We start from the raw sequence: 17,680 nt of genomic DNA on the forward strand, positions 1-17,680 counted from the left end.
GCTAACATCAAGTTGTTGCGTACGCAGTGGAAGACAATTGACATTTTCCAGCTTAGAGATAGCCAAGGCAAGTTGGGACAGCCATGACGACCTTGATCAATACTCATTAACATGTGAGTTTTTTCAATTGCTCCGCCCATGACTCTTAACACAATTCACATGATGCAAATTATAAAATGTGGACACTGTAATATTAAAGTCTACTATACTCAATTCAAATCACCTTTTTTGAAAAGTTTTATCAGTAGCAAAAAATGGGTTTTGACAAATAGCAACACACACAACTTTGAAGGATCTAATCATAGGGTACACGTGAACCTCCCACATCAACAATCACCACCAAATACTGGAGCGTGACATGCCTAACATACCATCAAACCCATTTATCTAAATATGATATCCTTGGAAAATTGAAATCTGAACGTCTTTTAATGACCATCCTCAGCCAAAACATCATCTAATGGTATTGTATATCTAATAGTACTCATCAAAGCATGTAAAATAAATAAATAAAGAATCTGGGAGAATGTGATGCATACAGAGAAAAGAGTTGAGGAAGTAAACATATACATATAATATAAGTAATTGAGAAAAGAATTTTGAGCAACAAAGATGGGGGGTGGGGGATTAAGTTTTACAATAATAGCTCTGTTTAAATGTTAACAGCTAGAAAACTCACCAAAATTCAGAGAGTGGACGTCCTCCACAAAATTGAAATTGGGTAATGATTTTTCACCAATTTTATGCAAACAATAATGAGAAGAGATTAAGAGCCACGGCATTAAGATTAGAATAATCTATAAATGGACAACAACCAAAATACTTGTTCAGTTATTTTGTGCTTGAGAACGTTCTCTTTGTCAAGTATGTATAGGGCCACTGGTTCCCTATCTCAAAATTCCTAGCGAACCTCACCTTGGCAAATGTTTCCTCACGGCCTCACCTATTGTTCTCCCCACCTCATGCGTACTATACCCATCTGGCGCTCATTTTGTATCAAAGGAACTGCAGGAAACTTCTTGGGTTCAGATACCAAACCATTCTATAGTTTTCCACTTTGAATCAAAACAAATCTCATAAACCTAAACCAAGACTCAAATAAAGCATGGTAGTACCACATTTTGAACGTTTATCAATTCGATCTCATATTTTATAGATGAACGAAAAATGGAAACAACATAAAATAGCTTACAATGGTTGAAACACAAATATCCATCATCAATATAGACATTTATGGGGTGTGGGGAATTGAAATGTGATCAAATACAACTCAACTCAAGCTCGACAAATTGTTTTAGCTATGAAGATATGAACTTTGAATGCTAAGCTCATAAATTCGCCAACAGTATGATGATCTACTAAAACAAAATTAAGTAAATCTATTAATGTTTGCTTAAATTATCACATATATCAAAGATTTTAACGATTGTTGCACATAAAGAGAAACTTTCAACCATAAGGGTGAATAGTGCATATAAAGATTAAGAATTAGATCTTTTAGATACAGAAGATTCTCCTTTTTTTAGTATGTATGCCAATGAAAAAGAGAGAGGAATCATACAGCCTCCAAAACCACTATGTTGAAATCAGAACAAAGTGGCCGAATATATCAAATACTGACTGCAAACAAAACAACCCAACTAAAAAAAAACAAAACGAACCACACAGTTTTACCAAAGCCCACTAACATGAATAATGAGGCTAACATATAGGCACTTCGGGGGCTAAAGGCAAGTTCACTACATTTGACATTCAAAACTGAAAATCCCATTAAGGATATAGATTAAAAAATAACACAACATTGTCCCATATGCTTAAACCTAAACTTCCAGTTCACATACAACTAAGATGAGCTAAAGATGTAGCGCGCAAACTTTACAATCAGAAGCTCAAAATACATCATCGAAGAAATATAATTGAAGCACATACTCATAATAAGCAATTATATTGAAAAGCAACAAATACCAATAACCTTCAAAATGAATCTCTACAGCAAAATCCCACTTTAAAAGATTTCCCATCTCAATAAAAAAGTGACAACTAACAAACCAAACCTCAAATTTCAAAACCCACCTCCAAAACCACTCTTAATAAAAATTTGAAGTACACAAGATCACGTATAGTCGAAAACTTGGAAGGTATGAATCTTAAAAGAGATAACATAAATAAAGAAAATCACCCTGCAGGCCATAATGTCAAAATGTATGGCCAAGCATAAAAATGACTGCCATTACAACGACCACAATAGAGACCATATGAAATTAAAACCATGCCTTTCAGTATTCATATTTTTCCTTCAAAATGGTCAAAGGAAATAAGAACTAATATGCAATGTGTTGTTATCTGCTAATGCTATCACAGGCATCCAAAACACATATGGTCTGCTTCTAAAGCTCGTGTCATGAAACTTTTATGAAAGGGAATGTTGGGCAAAAATAAACACTGTTAAAGTTCATGCACCCCTTAAGCGGTTGCTAAATGAAAGTTTCCAATGCACATCTATGAATGAAGGATTAAGATAGTAATTCCGAAAAACTTTGTGCTACCATATAATTAGGCATCGGAGCCAAAGCCAAAACAAAACATGAAGAACTTGAGTGGACTATTGGAAGAAAATCTAACTGAGCTATAAGGCAAGCAACAGAAAAAATGATCCAGTTAACAAAGAAATGAAATATCTGAGTACTGAAGAGGTATGCCTCACATAAGATGCCTCTTATTGGAACTATATTAATGTATAGCTTATTATGATGAAACACAAGTAAGCTATGATGGTGGTAAGAAATATTCACTCCCAACGAAATAGTTGTTGTAATAGTTACAACAGCTGAATTAAGAACGCACTTGTCGAAATTCAGTAAGTCTGCCTATAGTATTGAGAGATACAATTGTTGTTATCACGGTTAAAAATACAGCAAATGCCAGTTAAAATACCTCAACATCATCAGCAATAGTAGCTAGCATGTCATGTAATTTCTTCAAAAGTCTCATCCAAGAAAAACACTATTGTTGTAAGCTAAAACAGACTGAAATAAAGTGAGAAAAAAATATATCAAAACCTCTCCAAATACAAAAACCGACAATATAAAAAGAAGAAAAGAATAGAACTTGAATGAAACCTGTAAGAGATCGAGTAGAGATAGAGAGAGAAAAACAATATTGTAGAGAGAGAGAGAGATAGGGCGGAGAAAGGCCGGCGAGATTGAGAAGAGAGAGAATGAGGGAGACGAAGTGAGAGAGAGAAAGGAAAAATTGCGAAATGTATAGAAATTTTGTTAAGCGACTCAATTTACGATTTTGCCCCTGTGACGGACACCAAATCACACCAAATCACTATTCCTTGTAGCTCATATTTTTCTAATATAGTAAGATATTGTTAGTATTAAAATATGATATATGTAAAGTTCTATATTTCCTAGACATCTATATTTAATAGTTTCCTTTCTAATGTTTTGGTTACTTCACACCCAAAATAGATTAGTATAAATATGTGGGTAGAGCTATCCGAAAATCCATAAATATAGTTTGTTTTTTGTTTATCTATTTCCATTTTTATAAATTTTTGTCTCGATAACAAGGACAAAATGATATGGACTGTAAGTGTTAATTTTCATCAACATCATGGAGATCTTCGTCCACCAAAAACAATTTATTTTCAAATTTGTATTCTTGCCAACGATAAGTTTTTTAGACTTTTAGAAGTTTATAGATGAACACTTGCCAGGCGTGAGTTGCATGAAAACCCAGGAGTTCATATAGTTTATGAATCAGCATTTCAGCCCAAACAAAGTTAGAATTGGGCTTGTAAATATGAGGAACCGGGAACGCAAAGCCTAGAGTAAAGAGCCCGGGTTCAAAATTGCAGGCTTGAGTCCTAAGATGAGAAGAAGAAGAAGAAGAAGAAGCAGCATGATTCATGGTTTAAAAGCAGTAAAAGCTTGTAATCAGAATGTCACTCCTCAATCAACTATTCAATCGAGGTCTTCTTGGTGCAAAATGGTTAGTTACAATTCTGTCTCTTACCCATTCCGAATATAAAAATATATTAATTGACACGTGGTTGTTGCAGCAAAACCTGTTTGACCTTGGTCATTTCGAGGATCAAACTTCTGCAAAACAAAAGACAGATACAATTAAATCAAATGCGCAAGGAGATATCACAATTCCTTCAAACTGGCCAAGACCATATTGCTCGAATCCGGGTACGTTTCTCTGGATAGGTAGATTACTGATGATGTTTGTTTATATATGGGTTAATTATCCACGTTTTGTTAGGTGGAGCATGTTATTCGCGAAATGAACATGCAAGCTGCCTATGACATCTTGGAGCTGTTTTGTGAATTTGTTTATGCTCGACTTCCTATCCTTGAAAGTCAAAGGTGAGTTTATTTTTCGCAGGTTACAACATTGTTCAACTTTTGTCCTTTTCCATCAACACCTTTGTTTCTTCTTACTTAGTTACATAATATATCTTTTTTGTAGTGGTAAGCTAGGGATGATTTGGGTGTTTTAATGGCTCAAAGCCAAGGGGTGCTTGGGTTAGAGGGTGTTTGTAGCAATAAAAGTGGAGATGCCATAGTTAAAAGAAAAAGAAGTACTTTGAACCACTTAAACTTGGCAACGATAGGTTATGCTTCATGAGATGTATGGGACTATGGGGAGTAACAAAATCGAAGGATGAGAGAAATAAGACACAAAATCCAGAGCAAGATTTGGCAATCCACATTTTGCACCTGGCAGGCCGATAGAACCCCTAGACTCACATGCGCTCAAACCAACATGTCTCTACCTGGTTGAGACATGCACACTGCATCTTAGATACTCCCCTAACGCTTTTGGTTTTTTTAGAAAGGGATCATGGAAGTACTTTCTAGCAGTCATTCTGCGTTCCTATCCTTTCTCATGATAATATCATCCACATTACCACATACACCATCACAAAGACATGATCGAAGAAAGATTTCTCAAACCATTAGTTTGACAACCGCTTGTAGTTCCCCTTCCCAATGTTTTGAAAACCGAACCGGTAATTGAACCGATTTTTTGTTAAAATGGTTCAATCAGGTTCAACCATGGTTTGATTCGGTCGGACCGATTGATGTTTATTTAACAATTTTTTTAATAATTACAATAATAAAATGAATAAATATATGTTTTAATTCAATATTAATTGGTATTATATATCAAAACGAATTTTTTATACAAGAAACACATAGTAGCATGTTGGTTTGGAGTTTGGACTATCTAGTTTAGGTGTTAGGTTCAACTCCCCACATTCTCAATTTTTCAAAAAAAAAAAAAAAAAAAAAAAAAATTAATAAAGGTGATCCGGTTTAGAGCTGAACCGGTTCAACCGGTTCGCCGGTTCAACTACGGTTTAAACTTAAACCGATGGTCCAACCAAAAACTCAAGTTATATCTGACCCGATCCGAAAATTTTCCAGTTCCGGTCGGACCCCGGTTCAACCACCGGTCCGGTCCGGTTTTCTAAACACTGCCCCTTCCACCCCACCTTTTAATGTAAAGATAGAATAAGCTCAGGTTAGCAAGTGTCTATATGGCCTTCAGACATACCGTGATACCAATTAGTTTGGCACCCTTAGGCTGCTTATCTGTGCCACCACCCAAGAGGGAAAACATTAAGGAACAGAGTGGCTTCACCACCTGTGCATCCAGAATCTCACTATAATTCCATTTCCCACCTAATACCAAATTGGTAAATTCTTGTGAAAAAAATACCACCATTTTAAGTTTGTCAAACCTGACTCCTGGTCACTCTGTAACAGATACATCAACCCAGACAACTCGTCAGGTTGTCCCACTAAAACAAACGAGTAGGTAATACTTGTTTCAAATATAGTTCTTCTTGCAAGTTAGCATGCAAGAATGTGCCTCTTTATCCAACTACGATGGACATAAACAGCTAGATATTTGATATTGGAGAAACAATCAATTGTTTCTACCTTCTACACAATGCAATGGGTTGGTCAAAAGAAGAAACCTCATAGACATCAGATGCAGAAAGCCACAAGAGACAGAATGTCTAGATCTTCAGCAACTGTCACTAGTTTGTGCCTTTTGTAGGTGGGGGCATGCATATATTTCAAAGGGACTTGCATATAAGTATCTTGGATATAATAATTAGTCTATATAATAGGAGATAACTTTGTTTTTTGCAAAATCTGGCTCACAGACCAAGGAGGCCACTACTACATCATTGTGTATTTATATATAGGAAAGGATTTCCCTAACTTCATAAAAGTATCTGGAATAATTAAAAGACAAACAATGATTGATTAGCAATGTCTAAGATGCGTGGGAAGTTCACATGTGTTATATTTTTAATATAATGATTGCTGCTGATTAGTGATTAGCTCATCTTTTGAACTGTTTCTTCTCCCACATCAGGGACTGCCCTCAAGAATTGCAGGAAGCTATTGCAAGTATTATATTTGCTGCTCCCAGATGTTCAGATTTACCAGAATTGTTGCAGATTAGGAACTTGTTTACCACAAAGTATGGAAAGGAGTTCATTTCAGCTGCTTCTGAACTTCGGCCTGACACTAGTGTCAATCGTGATGTAAACTGGATCTCACGTGTGCTGTGTTATTATTCATGATAATCTATTGTGCTCAATTCTCTCGAATGATACGTGATTTTCGATTACGATGTCCTTTTTTACTCTGCAGATTATCGAGAAGCTTTCAGTTAAAACCCCATCAGTAGATGCAAAACTTAGGCTTTTGAAGGAAATTGCTAAAGAGTACAATCTAGATTGGGATGCTTCTAGCACTGAAGCAGAGTTCCGTAAAAAACATGAAGATCTTCTGGTATTTCATCTGAATTGCTACTTGTAGTCGAGCTTAGCAATTGGTAAGCCTGTTTTGAATGAGATCAGTAACTCTTTGATGCTGGCGGGGTTCGAGCTTAGCATTGTTCGCATAAATTCATCTTTGATGTTTCTTTTTCCAGGAATAAATTGTGTTCCGCATTCATAATCCAAAATAGCTTTCTCAATTGTGTTCGGCATTAATAATCCAAAATACTGAAAATAGCTTTCTAAGAGTTTAGACTTATACCATTTATTAATATTGTGCTATATAAATTGTAGGATGGATCGATTAAAATATGCAATGGAGCTACAGATTCTCGGTCACCCATCGAAAGGGGTTCTCTGAACATGTCAGTGCCTAGTAATGGACAGCCTATAATTCCTGCTGACCAGAATAGAAGTCGGAATGTTGAATCTGCTAATGAGGCGATCAGAAACTTGTCCTTGGTCAGTCCTGGTAAAGCTGAATTATCTGTTAGTAATCACAATGTCGGGTCAGTAATTGATGCTAAAAGGAGCAGTTCAGATTCTTGTGATGCAATGGAAAGAGCTCGAGCTGCCATTGCTTCAGCTGATCGTGCCTCAGCTGCTGCACGAAGAGCCGCCGAGCTTGTGAATGTTAATAGTGGGTTTCCGAGAATTCAAGAGAGCTCCTAGCATTGCTCATATGCGTGAGTTGATATCTTACAAGAGACTAAAAGGAGTATATATAATAGTTTACTCGACCGTTGAGAACCAAATAACGTGTGCATCAGTGTCTTGATGTCGAGAACCATGTGCACCAAATCAAATTACCGTGGTTCTGGTGATTCGACTGTTATGAACTGCTGCCCCGAAAGTGTATGTAAAGTTTCTCATTTGATTGCAGTAAAGTTTGTTATTTCATATCACCTACAAGAAGCATATACTCTGGTTAACACGTACTTGTCCTTTATACAGATGTGTTATCCCCTTATCTTTAACCACGATTCCAACTTGAATCACTATTTCGTGTAGTTTTGGAATAATATGCTGTCTAATACTGATCATAGTCTCGGTAAGGGGATGTTTCTTTCATGTTATGAAATTGGTTATCAAGTTAGACTGTTAGAGGCAACTGTTTCCGTATGTGTACACATAATTGCCTCAAAAGCATTGCATTCATCTCTCATGACTTTGTGCTGATAACGAGAACTACATGAACAGATAAAGTTTCCGTATGTGAATTATGAAGCATCATAAAAATATTTTATTTTCTAACACATTTTTTTCTGATAATCTACAAGACTTAAAATACTGGGATAAAAACATACACACACACACACACAGGTCAGAGACACACTAGGTGCACAACTGCATTATTTTGCAACAACTAAACCCCGAAAACCCCTCATTTTCCAGCAAAACCCTCTTCAAGTCTCTTACAATCAACCAAATAAGCAAACCCATAAGCCATATTCTTCAAAGTAGCTTCATGCAATTCCATTGAAGAAATAGCAGTAGCATCAGTAGAGAAAAACACTCTAAACCCTCTAATCAAAGCTTCTCTAGCACTAGTTTCACAACACAAATTCGTCATAACACCCGTAACAATAACTTCTTCAACTCCTTTCTCTTTCAAATACTCTTCTAACCCCGTTCCTCGAAACGCGCTATATGTATTCTTCTCCACCACCTTGTCATCTTTCAACCGTCCCATGCTGTTAATTAATTCGGCATCGATTGTTCCATCGATGACCAAATCATTGTTCCACCATTCATCTAACATGCCATAATCTGATGGGGACTTGTGTGAATGGCGTGTGAAGATAACGGGTATGTTAGCTTTTCGACATAGTGTGATGGTAGTATTGAGGTTGGGTATGATTGGATTTGCCATGGAGGAAAAGTAGTTTTGCATGTCTATTACTAGAAGTACTGATGTTTTTGGGTTTGGGGTTTTGTTTCTTATTTCGAACTACTTGTATGATGATGGTGATGAATCAGCCATTGTTGGATTCTGAGCTGTTCTCTGTTGAAAGAGGAAGGGAAGTGACGAAGTGTTGAAATGCTGAATTCCAGAGAGGGTCTTGGGAGTTGGGATTAGAGAACGAATTTGTGGACAGTTTTGTCCACAGGACCCATCACCTAATTGGACTACGTCTCCTGTTTCACCAACTGGACTAAACAAACTTGGCGCGTCAGTTTTCTTTTTTCATTTTTTCATTTTCTCTTTTTTATAGCAAAACAAAATAAAAAGAAAACTAAATAGCTAAAAATAAAGCACGACTTCTTTGGTCTTTATTCTCTCCTCTTCGCCCCTCTCTACGTTCTATGTCTTCCATCTTATCCTCTAGTTTTTCGAGGTTTAACGCAAGACTATTCTCTGGCTTCAATTTCAGATGGGTTTAAATAGTGAACAATGATATAATGATATACAGGAAGATGGACTATTCTCTGGCTTCAATTTCAGATGGGTTTAAATAGTGAACAATGATATAATGATATACAGGAAGATGGTGTGGATGGTGGAAGAGAATAGACAAGTTCAAATCAATGGTGCAAATTGCTTTAATTTCATACGGTTGGATGGGCTACAATTCAGATTCGTTTTGAAAGCAATTAGGGGAAAGAAATCTATGAATTTGTGTATCCGACACAATTCCTCACAACTGTTTGACAAAATGTTTCACTAGCCTTTTCTTGCATGTCTTTTAAACCTCTACTATCTCAAAGTTCTCTGGTCAGCATGAACAACAATTTGATTGCTTTCAAGAAGAATGTAGTAGTAATGATATGGAAATGCGCGTGTATGTAAGCGAGTGTCATTTTATTTTTATGAGATGAATCTTTGTGTTCAGTGTCCCTGTATTGTGTTTCAGTTACAAGGCTTTCATTTGTGTTCAGTGTCCCTGTATTGTTTTTCAGTTACAAGGCTTCCATTTGTGTTCAGTGTCCCTGTATTGTGTTTCAGTTACAAGGCTTTCATTTGTATTGTAACTCTTGTAACATAACAACAATATTTTGGATTCAATCGCGTTGCGTTGTAAATCTACCGATTCGTGAATTTTGAATTTCCAAACTATCTTCCAAATTTACTTATGATGAGCCATGTCAACTGGTCTCCCAGTGCAAGAAAGGCTTTCTTAAGAATAGCTTGGAGTTCTCCAACAATAAACGTACTAGCAAGACATACTATCTGAGTAGCAGAAACACAAACGTGAGCATGCACATATATATATATATATATATATATATATATATATATATATATATATATATATATATATATATATATATAATAAGAATTCAAAAATTCTAAGAAGCTATATATAGCTGAGCAAATATATTGGCTCAATATATTGATATGAAAATAGTTTTTTACAATAAGAATTCTAAAAGGTCTTCCCACTTAAAACACTTAAATATTTGCTCATAGTTTTCCAAGTTTGTAGCATGCCGCAACTTGATCTGCACATCCAAGCATTCAACAATTGCGTCATGTGTAGTCAAATGTGCACTTGAGCTTCTCTAAACATGGATGCAGGTGCAATAGGCAATTTACAAAAAGAAATGGATCCACTTCAATTCACAAAAGGGCATCCAGTTAAATCTACCAAAAACATATCACTAAACAAAAATACTAACAAAAATTTACAAAATATTTGTCCATCATCCCAAACCGTATTATTTTGATCAATACGGAAAATCTAATCTTCGCACGGTGCTCGATACTCTTGGATATTTGTAATAGATGCCTACAAAAAGTTCAAGCTTAGTAAGTGCCAATACATGCAATAAGATTATACTTCTAATTAATTAGAACATCAGAAACATTTAGAGATTGCATATGGGAAGTACTTAAAAAATAACCTGACTAGGTTGGTTTGAGGCTAAGGTTTCTCCCTGTATATGTGATGTGGTTCTATTATATTCTCTAGTACCACCAACAAAATTAGACATGTTCCCCTGTATGATAAAATAACATGCAACTTAGATTGTTAGATGTCGAAGCACATGTAAGTGTAAAAAAATAGAATTTCTATGAAATGAAGTATGACCTCCATGGGCTGATACAAGGTTAACGACCCTCCTTGTGCAATCTGCATGGCCTCATTTTTTTCTCCTTTGCCATCTGTGAAAACAAATTGCATTGTAAATTTATTTGTGAACAAACTCAACTAAGATGCACATAAATTCGTGAAAACTAAGAACATGCATTTACCCATTTCTTTTGAACTGCCTTTCTTCTTTCGTGGTCTTTTCTCCAAACAACCCTTTATTCGACCTCCTCCTTTAGGTCGGCCTGGACGTCTTCTTGTTGGTGGGTTTTTAACTTGTCCATCTTCCATAGCATTTGGCATTGAACTGTTATGATGTCCTTCCTGACTAGATTTGTTCGAGGCTAATGTATTTCCCTGTATGTGTGATGTGGTTGTATTTTCTTTTCTAGTACCATCAATAAAATTAGACATGTCCCCCTATATAATAAAATAACATACACTTAGATATTAGAGTACATGGAAACATAAGAACATCGAACTTGGGTGAAGTGAACTATGACCTCGGTGGGATGACCCTCCTTGAAGATTCTGCATAGCCACATTTTCTTCTCCTTTGTCATCAGCAACAACAAACCACGTTATAAATTTATTTCCGAACAAAATAAACTAAGATGCAAATAAGTTAAACAAAACTCAGAGTATACATTTACCCATTTCTTTTGATTCGCTTTTTTTTTTTCCGACCTCCTTGAGAGACACCTTTTATTTGAGAGTATACATTTGTAACATCTTTGATTTCATAATCATACGCAAAGTTTCAGATTTCGCACCTTTAACAACAAGTCTTTGTGAAATATGTGAAAGCTCACTGTAACGAGCAGTGGATTCTGGATCAATGTCACATGGAATTGCTTCTCCATAGGAGTCATAAACAACCTCATCTATTATATTCTTAATCCATCTCTTCAAATAGTATTGAGATGGTAAACTTGAAAAATTTAAGTCACGAAAAAGTTTTAAAGCATGACAGCAAAGAACCCCATGAAACTCAAACTTTCTACAAATACATTGCACTGACTTATTGGTTACATTAAAAGTAACTGTACGACTCCTTTTCCTTCCCATTTCTGCAACTACATAAATATGAATGGTATCCTCTTCCTTCTCCAATGTCAAACAAAGATCAAGAGTTTTTTTGTACTCATCTTGAAAAAAATGAAACATAGTTCTTGTATAAACCTTTGATGCTTCAGATTCTACCAACCACTTGGACCACAAGTTCGGTATGGTTTGTTGTGTCTTATTATCAGCCTCCTTTCCTCTTTGACGTCGACTGGCCATTGCTTTGTTGTATTGGTCCACAAACTCTCGAAGAATGGTACTACTTGTAAAATAATTCTTCAAAAACCTATTAATGCTTTCACTCATTTGCGTTGTAGTTATATCCGCACAAAAAAAATCACGGGCATGCACTTGTGCCCACTTGCGGCGCAATTTATACAATGCAATCAACCAGTCATTCCTTTCCAAACCATAATCCTTAAGCAACAGTTTCCAACTCTTTTCAAATTCTTCCTCTATCTCTGGATTGTATATGCAGTCCTTGAACCGCTGTGGAAAACATGGAAATTCACCAATTAGTTTCCCCAAATGCTTTGTTCCATTATTTAAGATATGCCACAAGCATAATCCATGGTGTGCTTCTGGAAATACTACATTGATGGCTTTTACAATAGCCTGGGACTGATCAGTAAATATAGTCTTTGGTTGCTTTCCTCCCATAACTTCTAAAAACGTTCTAAACATCCAAATAACAGCATCACTTGTTTCACCTTCTAACAAGCCACACATAAATATTACAGTTTGTCCATGGTTGTTAATGCCAACTATCGGTGCACAAACCAAATTATAGTTATTTGTTCGAAAAGTTGTATCAAAGCAAATCACGTCACCAAACAACCCATAATCTCGCCTAGATAATGCATCACAAAAGAAGACACAACGAAGCTCACATTCTTTGTTAGTCAAAAAAGAGTAAAAGAAATGTTTGTTTTCTTGTTTCTTTTGCTTGAAAAAATCAAGAAGACAAACTGCATCACCCTTTTTTCGTATCTCTTCACACACCCTTTGCAGTAAATTGTTACAATCAGATTTGATGAAGTTCAAGTTCTCAGCTCCTCCAACTTCTGAACAAAAGTAATAATAGATATCTGATGGTTTGAGTCCAGAATCTCGCATTTTTTTCATAATTCCAGCTTGAGAATCTTTGACACCTCTGTGAGACCTAAGCAAATAGGAATTTGATGGCGGGACAAGGCTATGAGTGTGTTCCACTATGAGCTTGGACAACACATATTTTCCTTCTTTGTTAAGCGTAGTCTGAAATTTGGCCATACAACCGAATCGTCTCTCTTCTCTCTTTTTTGTAGGAGTCTTGACCTTTGTGTACGCGCCTTCACAAGAACAACAAAGAGTCTGAAGCACTATTTTAGTATGATCTCCACGATGTTTGTTTGTCCTTTTTATCTTAATGCTAAACCCAACCAATCTTGCATATTCATTATAGCAGTCATAATACCTCTTTCACAATTGTCAAAGAGCATTCCCAGTTTTGGAATCAACTCCTCGTGGACAACTTCTTCTGAACCAACTGAATTATGTTCAATAGCAAATTCTCTTTCATCCATCTAATACGAACATTAAATATAAATTGAAAAAACAAGAAATAATTTTCTTAAAATGAACCAGTGAGACATAAGTACGAAAAAAAACAAGGCTAGTGAGACATTTTGTCAAACAAATTTGGCTGTGGAACAACTCTACAAATCCAAATATTTCAACCCCGTAAATCAATGCTTCAAAATAAATTTGAAACTGGAAAATATTACAAAGATAAGGGATATGAGGATTTGCTGAAAAATATTCTTGTTACCAAAGAGAGAGGTGGTCATTTGTTCTTCGCCTCTGCTCATCTTTTGGAGGAGCAGCTAGTAAGCTATAGAGAAAATGAAAGACAAATACTATTTACTTCTTGTGAGTCGTGCTTTATTTTTACTTATCTAGTCTTATTTTATTTTATTTAGTTTTTGTTTTGTTATAAGAACAAAAGAAAAAAGAGAAGAAAAAATGAAAAAACGAGAAAACTAACGTGATAAGTTTGTTTAGTCCAGTTGGTGAAATAGGAGACGTGGTCCAATTAGGTGATAAATGGTGTCCTGTGGACAAAAATTTGATGTCTGTCCACAAATTCATTCTCATGGGATTAAGACAGCAACTTCGGCTGGGTTGGGTTAGGTTGATGTTTAAGTGCTTAACCCAAGCCCATTCTAGGATTTCATAATGGACCTAAATCCATAAAAGTTTACATGGTTCATAAAGTTGGGTACCCCACTTAATGGAATTGGCACCCCTTTGACCAATTCAAAGGTACTAGCACCCCTTCATTAATCATATAAAAAACACTCACGGCAAGAAGTTGCCGTGAGATTGCACCATCCACGGCATCGGGTTGCCGCGAGATCCCATATCCCATGGAAGGTGATTGTCGTGGGACTTTTTTTCTTTATTTTTTTTTTAATAGCCACCGTAAAAAAAATTAGTTGCCACGAGATAGTTGTATTCACTAAAATAGAGTTTTTGCTTATATTAATTATCAAAACTCTTCTTCATTAATTTGATCACAAGTTTTTCTTATAGCATATGAAAATATTTGCCGCGAGATAGTAAAATCATGTCTCGATTGTATATTTTTTTTGTCATGGTTTTGGTGTTGTTCTTGGAGTGTATAAAGAAGCTTTAAAGAAGAAAATGAGGTATCTATATGTCATGTGTATTCAATACGCAAAATTTAAAGTTAAAAAAAACAAAAAAAAATGTTCCGCGGCAACTGCCTGCCGTGGGATATGCGATCTCGCGGCAATCCGATGCCATGGATTGGGCGATCTTGCGACAACTGCTTGCCGTGGAATATGGGATCTCGCGGCAATCCGATACCGTAGAACTATGGGCATGTGGGGTGTAAAAGAACATATACGAAATAACCATTATTGTTTTACTTTTTGCCAAATGGGTGCCAATCTCATAAAATGGGGTGCCAATACCGCGCCGCAAATTGTTAAGCAGAACAACTCTGAGGATCATATTTGTTGTGGATCTTGATGCCCAATCAACAATGTGAATTTGTGAACATCTATAGTTCATGGACTTCAGGCCCTCAAAATTGAGGGTTGCGTCAAACTTTTGAACGTTAGTTTCAAGGGAAGTCGGAAAATGTAATGGACACTTAGTGCCCGTGCCGATTCATAAAGTGACATTTTATTATAATTTGCATTAACATATGCGAAAAAATGCAGTAAAAAATATTTTTGAAAAATTCTCCGCCACCGGTAGCTCTTATCAAATGTCTTCCTTCAACGACAAACGTTTGTTGTGCATATAAGCTCTTATCAAATGTCTTCCTAACAGATTTACTATGTATAATTATTTTGTGTGAATAATGTGACAATGTCAATATAATTCCAAAAATCCAATCATATTTAAGACCTCCAAGAAACTACAATTATCTTATGTCAATAATATTTCTGTTTTGAATATATGAAAAAACATCAACACTTAAAAGAGAAAAATATGAGGTGCATGATTGGCACAATCTTTTTTCCTTGACTAATTGTATACAAAAGTAGAGATCCCATGGTCAGATTATCTAGGTTTCTTGTCATTAATTAAGTTGTTTGAATCCTAAGTCACTCTTGACCTGAAAATAACAAAGCAAGGGTGCATGTTTAAATACCCTGAACAAAATATGGAAATTGGGACAGGAGAAGGTCTGCAAATCTAATAATAACTTTCAACTTATATGACTCGTGCATGTGTTTACATGAAAGTAATTGTCCATCTACACGTTTTATTTCATTCCTTGGAAAAATACCAAAATATATTTCCATATAAAAAAATAATAAATAAATAAAATCGTGAGCCATATAGACATATAGTCATTTTCATTTTCTAAGAAATCTTTTGAAGTAAACCCAACAAGTATATTAGGCACTAATGTCATACCATATGAATAAGACAGAACATCAACTATAACCCAGGTGCTTGTTTCATGTACCGATGGTGTCGCAGGGGCATACTGACTAAGTTTTTTTTTTATGGTGTCCTCATAGTCAGGTCCTCACTAATCTATTGTACTTTCTAGGCTTCTAGCTAGCCTAAACGCATTACAATCAAATATGCTTCATGTGAAGCTCTCACCTAAATCTAATACTGGGATAATGAGCCATATAGTCATTTTCTCTCATGAGAAATCTTTTGAAGTAAACCCACCAATTATATTGTAGTCCTCTTAAAACCATTGGTCGCAAAACTACAATAATTAGGCAAAGGAAGAAAACTTTTACTTTACTTTTACACTTACTTACCTATGAATACACTTCAACTTTCCAACAACATCCAAGAGCTTCAACAATTAATGACTCCACTGGCCACCTAGCTCATCCTCCAAATACAATAGTAATTAACTATTGGAAGTAATAAAAGAAAATATGGAATTAGAAATAGTTGAACAGTACCTAGAACTCTTTTAATGTAGATCGAGTACACTAAAAAGTGTCCTAACAACATAGCTATCGAGGATCGGAAACAAATGCAACAAAATATAAGTTACTTATTGGTCAAGCGGTTTGAGCTACAAATCGTGTAAAGTATGACGCAGTGCCAAAACAAATTGTAAGCAATACACTTTACCCCAAAGAACAACATATAATGTACCTTATTCCCATGAATAATATATAAAAAAAATGGCTATGCAATACAACATTAAACACATGCTTAAACCTTAGCAAGAATAACCAAAACCAATAATATGCTAAAAAAAATTAATGCTTAATCTGAATCCTTAGGTTCGTGTTATCAAATAGAAGAAATCCTATTAAAGGCCATGATTCTTACTATGAAAAAATGGAATAAACATTTATATTAACCCACACAACTTTCTTCCAATCGTTGTGCATGTAATGCGTGGAGCTAAGATAGGCTTCACAAAAATAGCAATAAAATGCTTATAAATAGTCATGCCAAGTATACATAGATTGGTGTCTTGGCATCAATCATGTTAATTTGATGAACATAAAATCAGTACACAATTGCAATTTGGTAAAGAGTGGTTTTGCCATACTCCTATCAGTGCACTTTTTTCCTAGGCACGCATTACAATTTTTTTCTATATTTGTGCCTCCTAAAAACACAACCTGAAAATAAAATAAAACAAAATAAAAGACTCGAATAAGGTGTACCTTATTGCTTATAGAGCCAGCAATACAAACTCTACTCGCTTGTGAAAGAATTATAAAGTACCATACAAATACAAATGGAAAGAAATAGTAATAGAAACAACAAACACAACAAGTACAAAACTTAAAACAAAAACAATATAGTAGTGAAAACAAACCGTTTCCACAGTTGTGAGGACAAAGAACTAAAATTAAGTACATAGAATTTAGATTACTTTTAACATTTAACATTGAATGAATTTTGGGTTCACTTTGAATTGGCTTAAGAATTTACACAATTTGCTGTAACTAAGTGAAGGAAACAAAAACTAACGAAAAATCAACAATGTAAAACTGTTACAGTCTAAAAACAAAGATGAGAAATATAGAAGAAATACCAATGAAAAACAAAAATAAAGAAACAAAGAAAGGCACTGGAATGAGAATAATGTGAAAAGGCCTACCTTGGCGCAATTAATCCAAATGAAAGAGATGTGATTTCAAAGTTCTGCAATTGGCAATGAAATTATATCGACCTAAATGGGTTAAAATGAGGCCAGGTGCAATCCGTTAAGCGTATAAATTTTAAAGCGATTACAGAAAGGGATAGTACCTCA

At 35.3% G+C, this 17,680-nt stretch overlaps 2 protein-coding genes and 1 pseudogene across 2 annotated transcripts; 1 reads left to right on the forward strand and 2 right to left on the reverse strand.

Moving 5' to 3' along the window:
• The first annotated feature begins 3,418 nt into the window (after positions 1-3,418).
• On the forward strand, positions 3,419-7,722 carry LOC147478240 (uncharacterized). The gene is made up of 6 exons (XM_086584311.1): positions 3,419-3,999; positions 4,070-4,202; positions 4,276-4,379; positions 6,409-6,580; positions 6,690-6,830; positions 7,112-7,722. The coding sequence occupies exons 1-6, from the start codon at positions 3,950-3,952 to the stop codon at positions 7,487-7,489; spliced, it is 978 nt and encodes a 325-aa protein (XP_086440437.1). The 5' UTR covers positions 3,419-3,949; the 3' UTR covers positions 7,490-7,722.
• Positions 7,723-8,012: 290 nt separating this feature from the next.
• On the reverse strand, positions 8,013-8,816 carry LOC147478241 (nicotinamidase 2-like; annotated as a pseudogene).
• Positions 8,817-11,554: 2,738 nt separating this feature from the next.
• On the reverse strand, positions 11,555-13,362 carry LOC147478242 (protein FAR1-RELATED SEQUENCE 5-like). The gene has a single exon (XM_086584785.1). It carries the CDS (start codon positions 13,186-13,188, stop codon positions 11,557-11,559), a length of 1,632 nt encoding a protein of 543 aa, XP_086440911.1. The 5' UTR covers positions 13,189-13,362; the 3' UTR covers positions 11,555-11,556.
• Between the last annotated feature and the right edge of the window lie 4,318 nt (positions 13,363-17,680).

The sequence above is a fragment of the Coptis chinensis genome, chromosome 9, assembly GCF_015680905.1.
Source record: "Coptis chinensis isolate HL-2020 chromosome 9, ASM1568090v1, whole genome shotgun sequence".
Classification (NCBI taxonomy): Eukaryota; Viridiplantae; Streptophyta; class Magnoliopsida; order Ranunculales; family Ranunculaceae; genus Coptis; species Coptis chinensis.

Bases quoted from the DNA above. Each gene is read 5' to 3' on its own strand.
- LOC147478242 (XM_086584785.1), bottom strand. From the start codon at position 13,188: ATGGCCAAATTTCAGACTACGCTTAACAAAGAAGGAAAATATGTGTTG.
- LOC147478240 (XM_086584311.1), top strand. From the start codon at position 3,950: ATGTCACTCCTCAATCAACTATTCAATCGAGGTCTTCTTGGTGCAAAA. The intron at 4,203-4,275 runs GTACGTTTCTCT...ACGTTTTGTTAG, and splicing joins ACCATATTGCTCGAATCCGG to GTGGAGCATGTTATTCGCGA. The intron at 6,831-7,111 runs GTATTTCATCTG...TATAAATTGTAG, and splicing joins AAAAACATGAAGATCTTCTG to GATGGATCGATTAAAATATG.